Source organism: Choloepus didactylus, chromosome 8 (assembly GCF_015220235.1).
Source record: "Choloepus didactylus isolate mChoDid1 chromosome 8, mChoDid1.pri, whole genome shotgun sequence".
Taxonomy (NCBI): Eukaryota; Metazoa; Chordata; class Mammalia; order Pilosa; family Megalonychidae; genus Choloepus; species Choloepus didactylus.
The window spans coordinates 123,253,900-123,275,456 of NC_051314.1; the positions used below are offsets into that span (position 1 = coordinate 123,253,900).

General features: G+C 37.0%; 1 protein-coding gene across 2 annotated transcripts; it reads left to right on the forward strand.

Annotated features, from left to right (window-relative positions):
* Positions 1 to 300: 300 nt before the first annotated feature.
* LOC119543312 (killer cell lectin-like receptor subfamily B member 1B allele A) lies at positions 301 to 13,199 on the forward strand. Of its 2 annotated transcripts, XM_037848090.1 has the most exons (6): positions 301 to 591; positions 3,667 to 3,753; positions 5,693 to 5,791; positions 6,964 to 7,133; positions 12,134 to 12,246; positions 12,882 to 13,199. In XM_037848090.1, exons 1-6 carry the CDS (start codon positions 510 to 512, stop codon positions 12,997 to 12,999), a joined length of 669 nt encoding a protein of 222 aa, XP_037704018.1. In that variant the 5' UTR covers positions 301 to 509; the 3' UTR covers positions 13,000 to 13,199. The 2 variants fall into 2 exon arrangements, with proteins under 2 accessions (XP_037704018.1, XP_037704020.1); XM_037848092.1 differs by lacking the exon at positions 3,667 to 3,753.
* Positions 13,200 to 21,557: the final 8,358 nt, after the last annotated feature.

Here is a 21,557-nt window from a genome sequence, read left to right on the forward strand (position 1 = left end):
AGTATAGCATAGGAATAAGTGTTTGACTAGAAATTGCATTTATGTTTTGGTGGGTGTTAAAATGTCATATTCTTTTGGTTTATTTTACTGTTTTTATTGTGATCATGTATACATGTATTGGTTATCCTGATAACCAACAACTTTCTCAAACTTAATGTATGAAAGCCTCATAAAATCCACCTAAAAATTTACCTTATTAAGCAATTTATGAAACTTTAATAAGGTCTTCCTGTGCTAAGAGTATATTACGTTACTATTACGTAAGTAAAGGTTCACAAAGCTAAATAAATTCTCTTCCACATCTTAAAAAAAAAAAAAAAAGTGTGTTACCATGGTTGATAAGATTGAACACATTGCTTTTGTCATCTCTTGTCAAAGAGGAAGCCCATCAACTAGGGGAAGTGGAAGGAAATGTTCCTTCTCAGTTTGCTTACCCGAGGCTGGATTATAGAAACACAGAACTCTCTTGCACAGATCATTTGTGGTCTTCTCTCCTTTTACTACATGCGATGTCTGGGGATATAGTCTATGCTGATATCAAAACTGTTCAGATTTCGTCTTCAAAACATTCACCTCCACTTCAGAAAACTGGTAAGTTGGATTTTGGGCTCCCTTTAGAATTAATATTCTATTTTTAATTTCCTTTATTTCTCTTCACATGTCTGTAATTGTTTTACTGGAAATTGTTAGGAGACTGAGTTCAGAACAAAATTTATTGACTGTAAGAATCAGAATGAGTGTTTTTAATGAAGCAAATTATCTGTTCTCAAAGCTTAATTGTAACACTGGCTTTAATATGTAAACTTTTGTTTCTGGTTTTCATAGCGTCTCTATTCTTTATTTTTCCTGTGGGAAACACTCATACTCACATGTGACTTTTATATTCATGACTGCTTCTGCTCTAGAGCTTTATCCACCCCCATTAAATCTGTCTTTTTTACATAATGTGATTAATTCATTTGCACTGAAGCAAATATCTTTGGCAATTGTTCACATTGTTATTTATTCTTTGGAAATTTGGATATCCACAGGATAAAAATGTTAAACTAAATTGAGACATGAAATGTTAGTCTATTATTTCATGAAGTTTAGAATTAATGACTATCTGAATAAAGGGATATTATTGGAATGAAGAGATAGGAATATGGCTAAAGTTGACATTGGTCACAAATCCACCCTCCAGGTGATTGATTTGCAATGCTGATATCTTTTCTCTTTCTTGACTCCTTAGGGAAATTTCTTGGAAATGTTGCATTTCCATTCTCCCCTCTAGGGTAAGAATTTTGTTTTCTATAAGAAAAACTGTATAAAATATTTAAATAATATAAAGTCTCATCTTTTCACTTGCCTTACTATAGTGAATCTGATGTTTTGATTTTCATATTTCCAAAGGATGAATTTCCTCTTTTCCATTTTAAAAACTTGCCATACTTTCAGTTAGCAAATGAATCTGATGAGTGCATTTCTCTGGTTTCAAGAAGATACTATTATTTTTGAACCTCACCTCTCTAACTTGCCCGATACAGCATAATCTGCTTTCTTTTCTCCGTTGACTGGGCACTTCCATTTCCTATGAGATGATGCAACTTAATTCAAAATATAATCTGGACTAGAGCTGCATTCTTATCCAAAATGAAACAAAACAAAACAAAACTCATGCAATTAATTCATCTTTCTAGAGGTTATTTTAACTCAGTTAAGTAGCAAAACCAGTATTTTTGATACTGTGTTCCAGGGAAACCCTTTCCTCTCTGTTGATAGATAGAACCCTAATCCCTTCCTGCTTAGGAATTTAGAGATGACATCTTTAATGTTATTATATCCAATAATGTAACATTATAAATGAAAAGACATAAACACATAAGGAGTAAATGATCTACCCATAGACATGCTTATGATCTATAGAGTTGGGAGAAGTCAAGTCAGCTATCACTCTTTCTCTGTATACCTCTAGTGTTGGATAGATGCAACATCTGTTCTGATGGCCTTATCAGTATATAATTAAACCACTATTTAAAATACTGAGTTTTCATGTTTTACCCAGGCCTACATGACTATCCCTGACCTTCCTTTTCCTCCATTTCGTTTATTATGATCTGGCCATTGGCCTTCTCTTTGCTCCTTAAAATTACCATATTGCTTCCCACTTCTGAACTTTGCATGTGTGTTATCTCTCTCCCTGAGCATTTAATCCTTGTATTTCCAGCACCTCACACAGAACTAAGTGCATAGCAGGTAAGCAATAAATGCTTGTTGAGCAGATTCATGTATAAGTGGATGGATGAATGAATGGATATCATTAGATATTCAATAAATATTGTAGTTCCATTGGTTCTCTGAGTTATAAAACATAGAGGGCTGTCACCAGGAAACCAAACACTATTGATAAGACAGGTGTGATTCCACTGAGAATAGCCCAGGCTAAGATACAGAAATTCATGCTTTGCTGAATTTAGAAGGGCCTAAAAGAATTACATACTACATTTGATGTATGTCCTTTCATAAAAATATGATTATTTATTATCCCAAGTTTTATGAATCATTATCTAAGTTCTTCATACTAGAAACATGTCAAGGGATATAGATATATCTTGTGATTGTTTTGACTCCCACAAATTGGATTGTTATAAAATATATGGACATTGTCCCAGATGTTTTCAGAATTAAGTAAGAATTAAAAAATATTCCCATTGAAGATGTTTTACTTAATAAAACATACCAAAGAACTCTATCATAATATTCCACCAAATAAACTTTCAGTTCAATCATTCCTGACACTTGATTTTGTAATTGGTTATATTTCAACAACAGCTATTTTTAGTACTTTCTCAAAATATTATATACATGCATGTATGCATGTGTGTATGTAAACATATGTATAGATATACAGATACCACATATCTAGTGGAATTGATATACCGCAATTATGTTGAATTTGAGATGACTGTTGCCTTTAGCTATCAGCCCAAAGCTGAAAGTATCAGCTTCTTTATTTGTTTAATTATTATCTTCTGAGTACACCAAGGGCAATGAGATAGCATGGATACTGAACACAGCTGTGACCTGGTAGTCAAGAGACCTAAGACCTTATCTCATCTCTGCTATCATGTAACTGTACTTGTGCACTCAAAGTTCTTCATTTTAAAAACATGGGTGTTGGACAAGATAATCCCTAAAATTACTTGTATTTTAAATGTGTGATTCTATGAAATGTCAATTATGCCTCCCAGGAAATAGGCGCATTATGTAGGAGAAGGGACGCAAAATAAAAGTTCAATCCCAATAAGGGGGCGTTATCAATCCGCAGTTCTTGAGAATTGTATAGCCTTTTATAAAAAGTTAGAGATGCAGAGAGTAGACCGTTAAGTTAGATTGATACTGGGGAATATGCATTGTGAACCCACCAGGAATAATTTATATCCATTCACAGTTTTATAGATCTCCCTGCACACAAACAGGAGAGCCAAATGTGTGAGTTTGTATGTATTGAAAAAGAGTGAAAAGAAGACATAGTGAATGAAGAATCTGTGTATACATATGTCAAAGGAAAGTAACTTGGAGCAGTATAACTGGTAACTGAGAAGTCTGTCAAGCCTTCCCCTACCTCATTATCAAAGACTCAAATTATTTGCCAGGCTTACTAGTGAAATCTATCCAATTTTATAGATTCTCACCATTATGGAATTTTCCAGAAAGCTGGATGTGCAATGATCATCCTCCTTGTGGTAATAATAATTGTGCTGAGCATTTTTGGTAAGTAATTAGCAATGCTATTCAATATCCCCAATGTTCTCTGATAATCTGCTGCAATTGTTTTTGCTATTCAAGGGGTTCCTAAACAATACAACTTCATGCAGAAAGTGTGAAATTTGATACACAATTAAAATTAGAGAGTTTATATAAAACTTCAGTATGGTAACATATATTATGGAGTCATCTCATGGATAAGGACAAAAGATGTCAAGATCAATTGTATATTTTATGACCAAGATCAAATAATGCATCATGTCATTCTACAGTACAGTAAGATAGTTGGTTGCATATATATAAAGGTTTCTGTGGAAGCATCTTCAGGTGAAAGCACATTGAATTATAAAGTGCATTTGAGTGTAAGCTTCTTTACATCAGATGCCCGGGTCATCATCAATCATGTATCCACAGATGAGGTTGGTCTAAAATCAATCAATTCAATCAAGCATTTTAGTAATTATACTCACATACTTTGGACATAGCTGAACATTAACCCAATTTTTCATATGCAATTATTTTAATATTTTTGTTGAATAAATACTTAGAGAAAAGTTCGTCATGAATATCTATAGAACAAAGGTAAGCTACAGAGTTTATATATTACAAGGAATGCAGGCTTCCAGATTAAATCAAATCCTAAAAAAGGCCAATGCAGTAGCTGCCCATGTCACTGAACTCTTATGAATGACATTAGTAATTAGAAGGAACTAGGCAGATCATAGAATTCTAGAATTTGAAGGCGCTCTAGAAATCAGCAAGGCTAAATCTCTGGGTTAGATGATGAGCATTCTAAAGCCCAGAGGCATTAAATAGTCTGACTACTTTCACATAACTAGTCGATGTCCTAACTGGGGCTATTAAAATGGCACACACACACAAAGCAGCAAGAGGCATTAGCATAAAAGCCTCGGCTATATTTCTTTTTTTTTAATATTAAAATAATAGATGTGTTTGTTACAAAAATAGAAAATGTGGTTTGCTATTAAAATAGATTTAGACTAGAATTTATGTGTTTCTAAAACAGATTTTAAGGATAAAATACCTTTTAAAAAGTTTATCTATGGGGCAAAAATACGTAGGATTTAAAGGCATGGGTCCTCCAGAGACAGAGTGCCAGTTTTCAAATTCCAACATGTAAATTGTAAGGATTAAAGGTAATAGATATCAACATAAAATATTTACAATTTTATTTTATAATGTTAAATTAATTTAATGTATTATAAATGTAACGCCATGTACCAATGCCTGGTACATGGCAAACATGATATAAATACTTACTTTGATTATTTTAGTTATGTTTATTTTGTTTTAAATGGTCAAGGCCATTTAAAATACCAATTGTCTAATACACTATCATGAGATTATGAATGAACAAAAATAACTTCAGTTAAATGGCCAATAGATAGTAGAAAAACAACTCTGGGCTAACCCCACACTTATATATTCAGTATTTACATGCATGCTCTCAAAAGGAACAGAATAAAGAACCAAAACCAAAACACCTAAAAACCCTTTCCTTGAAGCAGGTGACATCTGACTAACAGGAACTCAATAAACTCAAATTATCTAAATGAGGTTCATTCTCAGAGGTGGTTATTTTGTGCTAAGTAAAAGAAATATGAAAGATCTATGGAAAAAAATGTCTAGTGAGTATCCCTCTGTTCCAGGTCACATTTTTCCAATTCTCCTAAAGTTAACATTAATTGGACTATTAATAATTAGATTAATCTAATTAATTGCATCGATCTAATTAATTGTACTCTTATTAGTAAGAATAGAAAAGAACTCCATCTTTTGAAAAAAAAATGATGTTTTCTCCCTATATTTTCAAGCCTTTAACTTATGATGGAATTTCTACATTACCAAATTTCACAGAGTCCCTAGAACTGAATGGTTTTGTGCTTTGCCTTTAACTAAGAAAATATGTTTTTTCTTTCATTAGTCATCCAGTTGAACTCTGCAAGACATTCCAAGGCAAATAATGAATCAATAAAGAAACACTGTACTGGGAAAAATAAATCTGGAACAAACAGCTCAATAGGTAACATTTAAATTGTCTAATTCCTGTGTAACCAAGCACGGACAATAGCATTGGTTGTCCTGGAGTAACTGAACATGGGAAAGAATTGTCTACCACTACAGAGGGATGATTTAGATCATTGTTTTCCAGGGATCCATTACAGTCCATGACAAAATGTTCAATGGTCCAAGGAAAAATTATAAAAATTATACAGTGAGTTTTAAATGAATTGAAAAGTATTTCACTGAAATAATTGCATGTTGTGAATTTTTTTTTCGATTGGGGTATGTGCAGTTCGATTTTGTCAATTTTTAAAACATTATTGCATGTAAGATATTTTAATGGGAATCTTATGTTAGTCATTTTCTAACATCTGTGTTTGTCCCAGACTTTATCCTCTGGATATTCAGGTTAGGAAAGATTGTAGGCTGTCTACTGAAGATTTACCCAGCTGACAGGGCACCAGCTTTGGCCTGAGGCTAACAATTATAAAAATGGGGCACTTGGGCCATGACAAACCTTCTTCCAAGTGTCAGCTCCCCTCCAGAATCTGCCTGCTTCTGTTCACTCTTCAGTGCCTTCAGGTCATTGTGCGTGTGTGTGTGTGTGTGTGTGTGTGTGGAGAATATTATTTGAGGGGACACTAAATTATTTTGATCTGTCTAGGATACCCATCCATCATCATCTGGATCTCCTGGCAAATACTATAAATTAGATCTACCTGTTACCAACACATTTTTGCATGTCAACATTCTTGTCTATCTGATTTTGGGATCCACCAATTACCCCAATTTTGGTTAAGCAAAACTGCTCCTGTGTTACACACAACTCCCAAAATTTCTGGTGCCTCAGTGGACCACTAATTAAGATCTCTAATTTACAGATTTCTCTTAAAATTTTCAGCTCCATGAGGCTTGGATGCTCATTTTATCCTAGGGTCGGGTGTTCTCTGGCTGATAGAAAGTATGATATGTTTTTAAAGAAAATAAATGAAAGAAAGAAAAGGTGAATAAATACATGTAGTTGAAATTCTGATTATCTCTATTTTTTTTTCCCTATCTACCATGGAGCACATGCTTTTGTCAAAGAAGCTTAGAGCATAATTAAGCAAATTTTGAGAGCCTTTAATTAGTGTTCATTTTTAGGGATATAGTTGTGACTGTCTTTTAATTATTCATCTTTTTTCCTCCCAGATTCTTCCAACTCTTCCACTGCCAATCAATCCTGCCCCTCCGAAGACTGGCAGCTACATGGAGGGAAATGTTACTGGGTTTCTGAAACCAAAAATTCTTGGGGAAAAAGTCAGGCTGACTGTGCCGCGAAAAATTCAGAACTCATTGTGATTCGAGACTTCATTGACATGGTGAGATATTAAATGTGGCGTTTGTAAGTATCTCTTACATGCAGTGGAATTTCTCGTGCTACAAATTGGGCAAATGCCAGTGGAAAAAAAAATGTTTTTTAAAATCTCTTCTCTTAACAATGTAAATATTGATTGAATGAATTAATGAACTACATGATTATTTTAGTCTTCTTTGGGCTGGGGGATCGGGAGAAGAGGAGTTCATTTGGTGTTACACATTTATCTCTACAGTGGATCCCTACTTCTTACCACAGTCCATTTTTAAATGGAAGAGATTAAAAACATTATCTCATCTCCTATGTTTACTGCAATACTCACAGAGGCTTCTGTAAGATACCACGGTGACTGAAGTTAAGGAAGGCATTTTGATAAAAGAAATATGCAGTAGTCCTTCCCACTTAGCTTTAGTTCTTCCAAGAGGAGAAATAAATATTTAGCTACTCTGGCTTAATTTAAAGAGAAGTTTTGCTACATGAAAGTTGGACACTCCTTTCTTTAAGTCTCCAAGTCAATAAGACAAATACATGTGCTAATTGGCAAACATCAAATAAGGTTACTCAGATTGAGAGGTAGGGTGTTAGAACCAGAAGAAACGTCAGTGTCTCAGTTTCTGAAAACCCAGTGCCTGGCAGTGCTTCACAATCCTGGTTGAACATCTGCCATCTAGGGAGACTTACAAAATGCAGCTGCTGAGACTTGTGAGGGGAAAAAAACCTTCTGAGTTTCACGGAAACCGCCAATAACAAGAGAAACAAAAAGAGCAGTAAACTATCTTTTGTATAACCAGGCAATGGTGATAACCCCAAATATCCAAATGTAAGATGTCATATGCAGGGAAACATGAGCCAAATCCAAGATGGAATCAACACCTGAAAGAGACCTTTCTTCTCCTCCTTGAAGTAAATTTTAATGGGCAAAGGGAAAAGCAGGGTTCAACTACAAAGCTTCTAACAGGAATGTTCTGAAAGGAATAAACAGCAAATCATTGTTTGGAGAAATAGTGCAATCAAGACTTTACTAAGGAGCTCATATATGTCTTGCTCACCTCCAAAGGAAGGAATGCTGAAATGCAGGGCAGACATATTTCCAGAACAAACAATAAACTAGATTTTGAAGAACAGTAGTCTGAGACAACATATTTTAAGTGTTCCTTTGTGTGTATGTAGTAAAATACATATAACATAAAATTTGCCATTTTAAGTGTGCAATTCAGTGCCTTTAGTTACATTTACATAGCTGTGTAAAACTTTTTCATTACCACAAACAGCAATTCTGTACTCGTTAAGCAATAGCTGCCAATCCCCCTTCCTCTGAGCCCTAGTAACCTCTAATCTACTTTCTATTTCTAAGAATTGGTCTATAACAATATTTCATGTAAGTGGAATCATACAATATTTGTTCTTTTGTGTTTGACTTCTTTCACTTAGCATAATATATTCAAGGTCCACCCACGCTGTCACATGTATCAGAACTTACTTCCTTTTATGGCTGAATAATATTTCATGGTGTGTATATGTTATATTTTGTTTATCCATTCATCTGCTAGTGGTCACTTGTCTTGTTTCCAGCGTTTGTCTATTGCAAATAATGCTTCTAGTGGCATTGTTATACAAGTGCCTGAGTCTCTGTTTTCAATTCTTTTGCATATTTGTCTAGGAGTGGAATATATGAGTCATATAGTAATCCTATATTTAACTATTTGAAACTGCCAACTTCTTTTCCAAGCAGCTGTACCATTTTACATTACCACCAGCAATGGATGAAGGTTCCAATTTATCCACATCCTCACAAACACTTGTTATTTTCCTTTTTTGGATTCTAACCATCCCAGTACATGTGAAATGGTATCTCATTGTGGTTTTGATTTGAATTTCCCTAATTATTAATGACATTGAGCATCTTTTGCCTGTTGATCTTTTGTATAACTCCACTAGAGTTATGTTTATTGTTAAATCCTTTGCCTGTTTTAACTTGGATTGTTTGTGTTTTTGTTGTTGAGTTGTAAAATCTTTATGTATTCTGGATGATAAACCCTTATCAGGTATATACTTTACAACTATTTCCTCCCATTTATTAGGTTGTCTTTTCACTATTTTGATAATGTCCTTTGATGCAGAAAATATTAATTTTTGATGGAGTCCAATTATCTACTTTTTCTTTTGTTGTTCATGCTTTTGGTGGTATGTCTAAGGATCCACTGCCAAATTCAAAGTCATGAAGATTTACCCCTTTGTTTTCTTCAAAGAGTTTTATGGTGGTAGCTCTTATATTTATGATGTTGATTTATTTTGAATTATTATTTGAATATGATGTGAGGTAGGGGTCCAACTTCATTCTTCTTCTTGTGGAAATCCATTTGTCCTACGACCATTTGCTGAAGAGACTTATTATTTCCCCATTGAGCAACCAGGGCTCAATAGGGAACCCACAACCTAACAGCATGGGTTTATTTCTGAACTCTTCATCCTATTCCCTTGGTCTGTATTTCTATCTTTATGCCAGAACCACATGCTCTTGATTATTATAACTTTTTGGTAAGTTTTGAACTCAGAAAGCATGAGTCTTCCAACTTTGTTCTTCTTTTTCAAAATTCTTTAGATATTTGTGGCCTTTGCAATTCCATATGAATTTGAGGATTGGCTTTTTCATTTCTGCAAAAGAGACAGCTGGAACTTTAATAGGGATTTCAGTGACTCTGTAGATTGTTTTTGATGGTATTTCCATCTTAACAATATTAAGTCCTCCAATGCATGAACATGGAAAGTCTTTCTATTTTTGTAGGACTTTAATTTCTCTCAGCAATATTTTATAGTTTTCATTGTACAAGTATTTCACCTCCTTGATTAAATTTATTCTAGATATTTTAATCTTTTGGATGCTGTTTTAAATGGAATTGTCTTCCTAATTTCCTTTTTGGATTGTTCATTGCTAATATATAGAAATGAAATTGAATTTTTGTGTTGATCTTGTGCCTTGCAAATTTGATGAATTTTGAATTATGTCTAGTAGCTTTCTTGTGGGTTTTTTGGGGGATTTTCTGTTCATAAGATCATGTCATCTGTGTACAGAAATAGTTTAATTCTTTCTTTCCAATTTGGATACCTCTTGTTTCTTTCACTTGTCTAATTGCCAAAAACCAACAAGTGCCTTCGTAAGATGAGCGGTTAGGTGGGCCTCTGTGACAGGTGATGGGAGAAGACTGTGCTATAATGTGAAAAGCATCGCCAGGAGGAACAGTAGGATTGCCAAAAGGTGGCTGAATATCCTTGGTGTTTGTGCTATGTTCTTGCTGTGGGATGGCTCTTCCCTGGAAATGGCTGAAAAAATTGGGGCAGTCCACACCCTCTCACAGGCTCTTTCTCTACAAATCCCACAAGGCTCTCAGAGCAAAGATTGGAAACAACCATAGGAAAGTGACCTCTGTGGTGCAGACCTGGGAGATAAAAACAGCAGTAATCAAGAAGAGGCAAGAAATTCCACTGAGACCCTTCTGCCTTCCCTGCTATCTGCCCTATGGAAAAAAAATCCTTAATGTAGGAGAGGAGAAGGGCAACACTGATGCTCTTAGAGAACATGTGAAACACTGCAGGTGGGAAAAGGAGTCAGGATAAATGTAAATCGATTCCTATTAGAGGGGCAGGAATACACAACTGGATCCACTACTACAGCCAGGGAAGGGGCAGCAGAACTGAGGTCACCCTCTCAAGAAGCAGGGACTCGGTGCTGCAACTGAGACCACTCCCCTCAACAGCCTCCCACCACCAAGCTAGCAAGCTTCAAATAAGGAGGAAAGAAGAGTACTGCTGGGAGAGGGACAAGAAAGGAGTAAGACTATGCGAAGAGATCCCCTCTATGGCACAGTGCAGAAGGAAAACTAAAATCCTTAGGATGAAGCAGATAGATATTCCTCTGGCAAATAAACCCTACACTAAACACAAGGTGTCATTACAGGAATTTGAAGCCTGTGGAGCACTGAGGATAACCATATCCATGACAAATCTCAAACCCAGCCCAATCCTCAACTACCCCAAGTCACTGATTTTAAGGCAGTTCCCATTTCAAAGTGTTAAAATGGGGGGAAAATCTGTCTTAGGATGGATGCAAGAGGTTATCTCTCTCACACTCCATATTTCTATGGGGTTCAACTCATCACCATCATCAGTAGGGTGCTGCTCTTGTCTACCCAGCCCTGGTTGGGTCACCACCATGTCCACATGGTAGGCAGCAGGGAAAGAAGAAAGTAATGACTGGAAGGGTATGGCCCTACTCTTTAAGAGCAGAATTTCAGTATATCCTCTGTTCACCTTGTAATGGAGAGGGTGGGAGATGTAGTCTTTACTGTTTATTCTTGTCCATATATTCTGTTTGCCATATATTTTGCATTACTACACAAAAAGAAGAAAAAGGATATTTGGTAACTATGAGCAATATTTACTGCATCAGCTCACTCATTGCTTTCTTTCTTTAATTTTCCCTGTGTATTATCTTCCTTCTATATATTGTGTCCCCCTTTATTTGATTATAATGGCTAATATATTTGCCATTATTTGCATTAATGCTTTTATTTGCATTTGATGTTTAATAATATTATTTAATAACAAATTAATAAGTCTTTGAGGTGGGTACTATTATTATCTGAATTTTAGAGATTGAAAAAAGTGAAACAGAAGTGAAAAGACTTCATAACTCATCCAAGAATGCACAATAGTCAATGGTAGAGCTAGGACTCAAATTAGGCATTTTCACTGCACAGAGTGGTTACTTCCTTCTACTATACCTTACTTTATTTTAGCAGTCATCACACTGTGTATTGCAATTGTTTGTTTACATGTCTGTTCCCTTCCAGTATGATGTATTGGAAAGTATGAATTATGACTTTCTCACCTGTTTATTCCCAGCTTCTATTCCAGTGTCAAGCACATAACAGGTACTCAAGATATTTTTATTGTATCTGTAAGTGTCCATCAGTTGTTTCATATGACATTCGCTGTTCCCTTTAGAGTTTCCTATGGCTGCATTTAAAGGCTTCAAACTTATATTGGATTGGCTTGAGTAACTCCGCTGGAGGAAAATTATGGGTCTGGATGGACAACAGCTCTTTTGACTCAGATCTGTGAGTTCATTGTAGCTCAGCTTTTTTGTTGTTTGGATCCCTTACTACATGACAAGAAAGAGTTAAAGGGTTGTCTAATGTTGTGGGGCTTAAACCAAGTGAACAAATATAAATTTCTACACTGACTCTCACAATCTGGAAAATAATTACTATAAAATGGGTCATGCATGAAATCTCACTCCATCCACTTAGAAGGTGTGTGTGTGACGCAGAATTTGCCGCTTCCACCTTTTTATGGTATCATTTTATCTAAGAGGTAAATTGGCAAGTGTAAAACCTTTTAGGATAGCAGCAGTTTAGCCCACAATATTACACAAGTTTCTGCTCATTTCTGAAAGTGGCCAGTACTTTTATAAATGAAAAAACTTCAGAGCTGATATTCTAGAATTACCTGTATGCACCTCTAACTAATATTCATTAACTATTAACTCTTCTAGAAGAGGTAATGGAGAAAAGAACTCAGAGTGGGAAGAATTACTTCACCTATCATACTATTGTGTACTGTTTAAATTGTCTTAATGATCATTTTTTTTCATTAAAATTTAGAAAATAGTAACTGAGGGCCTCTTTAGTCTTTGGACACATGCGTAATTTTCAAGGCAGCTGTAAAGATGTCGTTTTCTTTCTCTCTACAGGTTTTCAATAAAAGGATCCAGTACAGGGACCCGGAGCATGAAATGTGCCTATGTGTCTCGTGCTGAGATTGTTGCAGAAAATTGTGAGAAAAATCATCAGTGGATTTGTGGACTGTAATCTACTCTGCAGAAAACCGATATCCATTTCTGTGACTGAAAGGCACCAAATGACCTTTGATTTCAGATCACAGAAAATCCAGAGTGGTGTGTGTGTTCTAGAGTGCTCTGTGTGTGTGTGTGTGTGTCCGCATTTATGCCGCCACTTCTCAGAGGTGTGGGAAAGGTGATGGAGAGGAAATAAAATGTTACAGAAAATGAGAAGGTGTGATGAATATTTTGTTTGCATCTGAATCTTCAATGCAGTTATTCAGTCCTCATTGTCTCTTTTGTTTTGTATTTTTAAACTTCAGTCTTTATCTTCTCTACATCTTCCCTCTAAATATCCTTAGCTCATCACATCTATTCTCGCAGTTTCAGTTGCCAACTACAAAGCAATGCATCTCAAATTTGTATCTCTATCTCACACCTTTTCCTGATCACCAGGCCCATATGACTATGACCTTTTTGACATTCTAAATCTCAAATCTCAAAGGTTCTTCAAACTCAACATATAAACACAATTCATTGACATTCCTCGCAAAAATAATCTTCCGTGCTCCACATGTCAACAAATAGAAAGGCTGTCCAAGAAAGTTATGCAAGCTATAAGCCTGTCATCTTGACATCACTCTATCTCACCTCTGCACTTCCCCTCACTGCCTCCCCACATCCCCAATCTTACTATCTTTTTTCTAAGTATCTCTCAAATTTGTCCTTTTCTCTCCATTACCATTTCCATGATCTTGATATAAGGTGCCTAAATAACTGCAATAAAAAGTCTTCCTGTTCCACTCATTATTTTTAAAAGATATTCTGACGATACAACCCTCCTATTGAAAATACTTCAATATCTTCCTTAGAATAATACCAAAATCCATAACATGGTCTAGAAGTCCTAATAGGTCTAATGCTTGCTTACATGTCCAGTCTCTTCCTGCACCAAACTCACCCTCGCTCTCAGCACCACGACTACACTGGACTCCTTTTAGAAACTCACATTGTCATGCCCTATTTTACCACAGTGCCTCTGCAGAAATTGTTCCTTAACCTGGAATTCTCTTTCCTCCCTTCACCATCAAGTTAACTTCCAAACATTCTCTGTATCTCAGTTCAATTTTTTATAACCTTTCTTTATGGTCCATGACAATGTCAAACCCTTCTACGCTATGTTTCCCTCCCTGGCACTTATCACATTTTTAGTCTCACATATTTATTAATGTCTTTGAATGAACACTAATAAATATCCTCCACCCTTACTTGACTGTAAATTACAGGAGGGCCCAATGTCTATTTTTGTATTCCTGGCACCTTTTAAAGTGCTTACCACAGAATAGGTGCTCAATAAATTAATTGAGTTATTAAGTTTTTTCTAACAGTTGCAGAAGTAAAATATTGATATGTGGCTGGGGAGAAAAGGTACAAAAAAAGGCTGAGATTAACAAAGGAGGTCTCTTGGTAAGTCATGGAGTGTTAAGGAAAAACAGAAATATATGTGTACCTGAGTTATTGATACCCAAAGAGAAACAGGAGAATAATGAAGAATTAAGGGCTTCAGAGATAAACTTTGCCAGCAATTCAATGTTATGTTTATGCCACCTCTTCATAGAGATTATATTCTTACAGTTATTTTTGTACATCATACAGTAACACAACAAACTACTTATATCCACTGAATTGGATGAATGAGTAAAATATTCATACTATGGCATGTTGGCACTGCATATCAGCAAAAATTCCTTTCTTTCAGTTTATGGATGCAGTATTGTTCATAAAACTATATGAATATTTAGTGAACTGATTTTCAAACTAAGCTACTTGACAACACAAAGTTACTTTAAAGGAAAATAGTCAGCAAGGACTTGCAAGGGGAAAAAAGTACCAGAATACTTAACACCATTTCTGCTGCAAATGGTCCACCAAGGTTATAGGACTCAGATGCACTGAGGACCATCAGGTGCTCTGGTTTGAGTTCATTGCTACAAGAGGTCATGGAGGCTCTTGAGTCCTGCTCATCAGCAAATGAGTCTGGGACAGTCCCAGAATAATTCATTTGGTAATCTTATCTCATATGCTTTGCCAGCAGTCCCTCCTATTTTCTTTTTCCTCTCCAAATTTAGAGAAACACTCCCTTTGGAATGTATTTCCATGAGTTCCAGAACTTTAATGCTGAGGAGAGAAAGGCTGCCAGCATCCCCAGAGAAGGGTATCTGATAGATGACAAAAATAGATCTTACTGGACATCAGAGTTTGAGCAAGAGTGGTACAACAAGTGCTTGGAAGATAACAGCCAACAAGATATGGTTAAAATAAGCAATCGATGTCCAAGATTATTGGGAAATTAGAGGCCAAGCAGCAGGGGTTATCTGACATAAGCTCCCTGGGACACTGTTGGGTAGTATTGGAATTAAGCAGGCTTGTGTCAGAGATCGAGTATGGGGGTGGTAAAAGAGAGAGGGTTGGCGGTAACAGTGAAAGGCAAATGAATCAGTAGAATCAATGGAGAGGGTCAAGATTGGTGAGTGATTAATAAATTGGTGGAGAAGATGTGGTCAGATGAGGAGGTAGAGTCGGAGACAAAGTGAGGTCTGCTTGGGGAATAGGATTCTGCATCCGCACATGCTCCAGGGCACAAGTGGAAACGACAGGTGGTGGGCGGTAGACAGTACAATAGGGACACGGAATCCAGTCACAGAAAGGTCTCTGGCGGCAGACAGCATCCCAGTGGTAATAGTAAGCCAGGAAGAAGATGGGGGAAGCCAGCATGTAGTGGCAGAGAGGATCATGGTGGCAAATGTGAGCAAGTCAATTTTGAAGGTAAAAGAAGGACACGTGAAGCATCAGGGGAATCCAGGGGCCAGGAGGACTCTGAAGGCACAGAATACAAGACCATCGGTGGGTTAGAAGGAAACAAGTCAGGGAAGATGTGCACGCCAGCACGAGGGTGCCCTCTAGTGGTGGAGACAAGGCCAACGGTGCAAGTAAAAGGAGTCCTGAGGGAGGAGGACCCCATGTGAAGTTATGGTAAAATGAGAAGAAAGGAGATGGTGAAGAAGAATAAGTCAGAGCTGAGATGGGAACAAATGAAAAACACATGGGCTTCCAGAGGCTGTCAGGACGAAAGGGTGACAAAAAGGCCAGAACTAAAGGGGACTAATCAGCTGAGTGCATACTTGGACCTTTGGAGTATCTGCAGAGGGAGCAGATGCCAGAGATGGTGAAGGCTCAAGCCAAAGAGGTGTAGAAACCAAACGGGGCAAAAAAGGAAAACCATCTCCCACACGGTCCCCACACAGCAGAATGTCAGCTTTCACCAATGCTACAGCAGAGAACCTGCTGCAAGTGTTGCCACCAGATGTCCCTGAGGGGGAGCATTCTCAGGTGATTGCAGGAGACTGGAGATACAAGCTCCAGCCAGGGGCAGAACAGGGGCAGAAGGACCTGGCAGTCATAGCAGGTTCACATTTGTTCACATTTTCCCATATCCCAAACTTCACCAGATTCCTTTTATGCTCAAGCCAAGGCTTTTTTTCACATTCTGTTCCCTATGTGTTCTCCCACACAATGTCAACCCAGGCTGTACTGGGGCTCTGTATCTACCTAAGCCATGCTAGGAAGAAGGGTACAGGACAGAAGGAAAATGAATTAATCACCTTTTTTAGAAGAAAAATTGGGCTGCATGCTATCTCAGTTCCTTAATAATCAAACTTTTCAAGCTGAGAAATCAGAAGACTCTGTTACAAGTGTAACAAGATAGAGCAAAGTAATCTGTGAGGCTGAGTAGAATTGCCCTTGAGGAAGACTTTGGGGAGACTAGACACTCTTATCCTGTTATTAGTATAGGCCAAATGGTCAATGACAATAATAGTAAGATAGGTATGTACATATGTATGTGAGTGTGTGTGTGCATCACTTTAAACTTACAGAGTACTTTAACTTACATGATCACATGTGAAGCTCACAACCTTGTAGGGTATGGAGGTAGCTTTTTACTCAGTGAGGAACGTGAGACTTAGGAAAATTAAATAACTTGTCCCAAGTCCGACTACAGTCTGCCACTAGAGATACCTGAGATGGGAAAGTGACTAGTTAACAATTAGGAGGGACTCTGTCCTCTTGCAGGTATCCTGAACTCTTGTAATAATCAAATTATGGCCATTGGATGACTATATTTGGGGTTTTACTCTGAAGCCTTCTATCATACTTAGATAGATGGCCTGAGACTTTCTCTCTATCCCCTGTTCTATCTGATCTGTTCCCCTAGAAGGATGATATCCTTTTCTTTTCTGGGAGTTTCATTCTTGGGTATCTCTCTGTGTCTATAGAACTGATGGAGGAAAGTGGAAAGGGTATAGGTACAAAAATAGAATCAATCTGTAGTAAGGGTTGAACCTAAGACTCCATAACTTCACTAATGTCCTTCCCAAATATTAGCAAAAAATTGATTCCTCTGTAGGGAGTCGAGTAATGGAAGGAGGAGTCCCATCCCACCCAGAAAGCCAAGGATGGAGTCAATGATGCTTGTGCACCTTGAGCTCAGTCATGGAGCATTAAGTGTCCTCAATCATCTGAAGCCCACTGCTATCTCAGGCAACTGGGGACTGAGAATGTGAGCTTTAGTCTAGAATTCCAGGTCTGCATCACAGAGCTATGAAACAGTCACAAATGGAAATTCTTAGGGGGATGAAGCACAAAGATAGGAAGGTGAACTTCCCATTATGTATCCTAGTTGAGCCCTCCAGCCCTCCTGAGGTTTCTAGATACCTCAACCTTTCCTTGGGCCTTCCTATTTTCATATATAAATATATATACATATACATAAACACACATATATAAATTTATTATTTATTCCTCTATAAGCTAGATATTAGCTAGTCCCCCCTTGATCCCTTGGTTCTCTGCTTGGACTCCACTACTTGATCCCCCTCTCCCCTTTACACTCAGGGTTTCCTCTGTCCTCAGTTCCCATAATCTGTTTTTGCCTTGCCTCAACCCAAATACTGAACTAAATCCCCTTCCCCCAATTCTCCCCAAATAATCCACTGTTACAAAAAGAAGTGGTGAAAAGTATAGTCTTTGCTAAAGGAACCATAAACGTGACACATAGGGAAAGGGGTGCACATCATACCCCAACACAAAAAACTTTAAAATCACCCCTTAGTATATTTTTTCTCCCCAAATCACTTTGGAATTGCTCTGCTTTGAGGGTTCTCAGCTCTCTCCTCTCCATCCATGGAGTTCCTCCCTCTCCAGACACCTACCTTTCACCTAACATCTTGTATTTCCCTTTATTTCACAGAAAAATTAACCCCTCCCAAACCCCTATCACAATCCTAGCCCAAAAAGTCCATTGGGAATTGAGAGACTCCTCTACATGATCCAGCCTCATAACAGAGCCTTGAAGTTTTATACGGCAATGTGTGTTGGTTATTTCCAACATGAAGTGTTCCTCGAGTCTTCCCATATACTATCTATCTTTTCACCAAAATCTCCTTTAGTCTCTCAATAGTTCTTTTTTAGAAAGATCTTAGTAAGATGTTAAATTTAAACCCAAATGTATTAGCAATTAAATTGAACATAAATGGACAAATGCCTCAAGTAAAACAAGATGGCAAGACTTAAAAATGAAAGGAAAACAAACACTAAAAACCACCTCTTTCAAGATGAAATGGAACAAGCAGAAAAAAATGAGTGTCTTATTTCACCAGGCTCCCATGCTAAATGCCACACAATGGGCTTCTTAAACATTGGGAATTTACTGGCTCAGAGTTTTGAGGCTAGAAGAAGTCCAAAGAGGTATCAGCAAGGCGATGTTTTCTCCCCAAAGTCTGTAACATTCTGTGCCAGCTGCAGGCTATCCTTGGGGCTTCTTGGCTTGTACTGGAGCCTCCAGTCACATGGCGATGTCCTGTCCTTTCTTTTCCAGCTCTCTTCTCGACTTCTGGATTCCGGCTCCCCCCTGTGACTTTCTCTGACTGTGTCTGAAACTCCTCCACTTATAAAGGACTCCAGTAATAAGGATTAAGGCCCACCATGCTTCAGTTGAACTCACTTTAAGTAAAAATAATATCTTTAAGAGATCCTATTTACATTGGGTCCACTCCCACAAGGATGCTGATTTTTATTAAGAATATGTCTAAATTTGGGTACATAATTCAATCTACAGTAAGCATGTAGAAGATATGAAAAGCATAATTAACCAACCTGATCTAATTACCATGCATAAAGTAGTGCACTAATCAGCTGCAGAGTACCTTTTCTTTTCAATTATACAAGGAACAGTTAGAAAATACACTATAGGTCATTTTTATATTATATATTCTGAGATACAATATATTTTTATATGATATAATTAGAATAGGCATATTCATGAAGACAGAAAACAGATTAGAGATTGCCAGGGCTGGAGAGAAGATGGAATGAGGAGTGATTATTTCATGGATATGGCTGTTGTAATGAGGTGATGAAAAAGTTTTGAAACTAGAGTGAGCTGGTGGTTGCACCACATTGTAAGTATGCTAAATACCACTGCATTGTATACTAAGTAATCCTGAATTGTGTCTTTTATTAACTGGGTACTTACATTATTAAATTAATTGTATGCTATGTGAATTTCACCTCAAACCACAAAAAAGTAAGGAAACAATCCATATGTTTGGCAATTAAGTGATGAATCTTTAAATAGTCTCATGGGTCATATAAAAATCACAATGTTAATTAGAAAATATTTTGAAGTGAATAAAAATAAAAATATATATCAAAATTTGTGGGATATAGCTAAAGCTGTACTTAGAGGAAAGTGTATGGGTTAAATACATACATTAGATAAATCTAAAATGTAAAAAAATAATGTAATCAATAAATTAAACCCAAATTAAGCAAGAAATAAGGAAATGATTAAATTAAGAGCAAAAATTTTAAAATTGAACATAAAATATAGATAATAAACAAATTCAATTGTATTTTAAAGGCCAATTAAATGATTAAAGGTACTTTGAGACTGATCATGATAAAAAGATAGAAGACATAAATAAGCAGTATAAAAAAATGAAAAAGTGTAGATTGCTACGATCTTGCTGATTTTAAAGGGATAAGCAATGTTATAACAATGAATTTGACATTTTTCCATGAAATGGATGGATTCTAGAAAGAAAAGCACCATTTGCAAAAATTCATACAGGAAGAATTTTTAAAAAATGTTTTTCCTAAACTATAATGAAATTGAATCCATAATTTAAAAAAAAGAAAAAGAAAAATTCCAGGCCTGGTGTCTCCACTTTCAAATTCTAACATTTATAAAAGACATAAAACCAATCTTAAAAATCTCTTTCAGAGCTTACAGCAAAAGCAAACTCTCCCCAAATTGTTTTATGAGGCCAAGATAATTGTGACACCAAAACCTTAAAAGGTCATTAAGGAAAAATAAGAGACAACCTCACTCACAAACATGGATGCAAAAATCCTAAACAAAATATTAGTAAACTTAATTTAAAAATATAAAAAATATTAATGCTCACAAACAAATTTTATTTTGTCCAAGTGAAGACCCCATGCCTAACTGGATTCTAATCCATCCTTGTTGAGACCTGGGTAAGATCAAGGAGCAGTGTCTGGGAGAGGAGACATTCATTCTGAGGTGAAGAGAGGTCACCAAAAAACCCATGAAGAGGGTCACTGGGCTTTGAAAGATCCCAAAGCACTGGGAAAGCCAAAGTATATGAGGGTGGTGACCCAGGTGTATTATAACCTTGAAAGGCAGGCACTTTGCTCTAAAGCAGGAGCTGCATTGAATGCTTGCAAACAAAGGGCAGGCAGAAGTAGACTCTCAGCAACCCCACAAAATAGCTCTCGTCAGAGTCCAGAGGGGAGTCGGGAGGGAAGAGGCTCCCATGGTTACATTAAACACACCAGAAATCCTGTGAGAAAGTGGGCTGAGGACTACAGGCATGGCTGAGAGGTTGCTCCGTGAAAGGTCATTCAAGAATCCCAGGGTGAAATAGCCACAGTAAGAAAACTGTCTGAAGAAAAGGCTGCCAGTGGCCAGGTACCACCTTCTTGGAGAGAGTAGGTCTCCCTGAAGTCAGCTTCTATTCTAATTTCTTTTGAGCCGTTAGGATCTAAGAGAATGAGTCAAGAGTCCCCATCTGCCACACTACTGGAAGAGCAGCTGGAACAGCCTAAAACTTTGGAGACCTTCCAGGGGCTTTTTAGAAAACCACAGTGCAAACAGTAAAGTTTAAACACAGGGGAAAACCGTGCTCCCTCTCAAGCCAAGCTGCCTGGGCTAGAAGATTTTTTTATTTTTTTTATCTTTTTTTTTACTTGACGAGAGCTGCATTCTTGTTGCTAAGTAAAGCCAGATGGTTGCACGCAGTAGGGAAGTGCAAACACAGGGCTGTACTGCAAAATACATTGCTAGACTAGATGCACTGACTTGTGGGAGCAAATGAAACTTCCAGAGAATAAAATCTCCTTATGAGAGGCCTGAGTAGGAAGAAAGGTCAGGGAAACAATGAAAGGAAAAAGATAAGAACACCAGAAACTGCCTCTCCCTAGTCCCCTCACAAAGCAGCTAAAGGT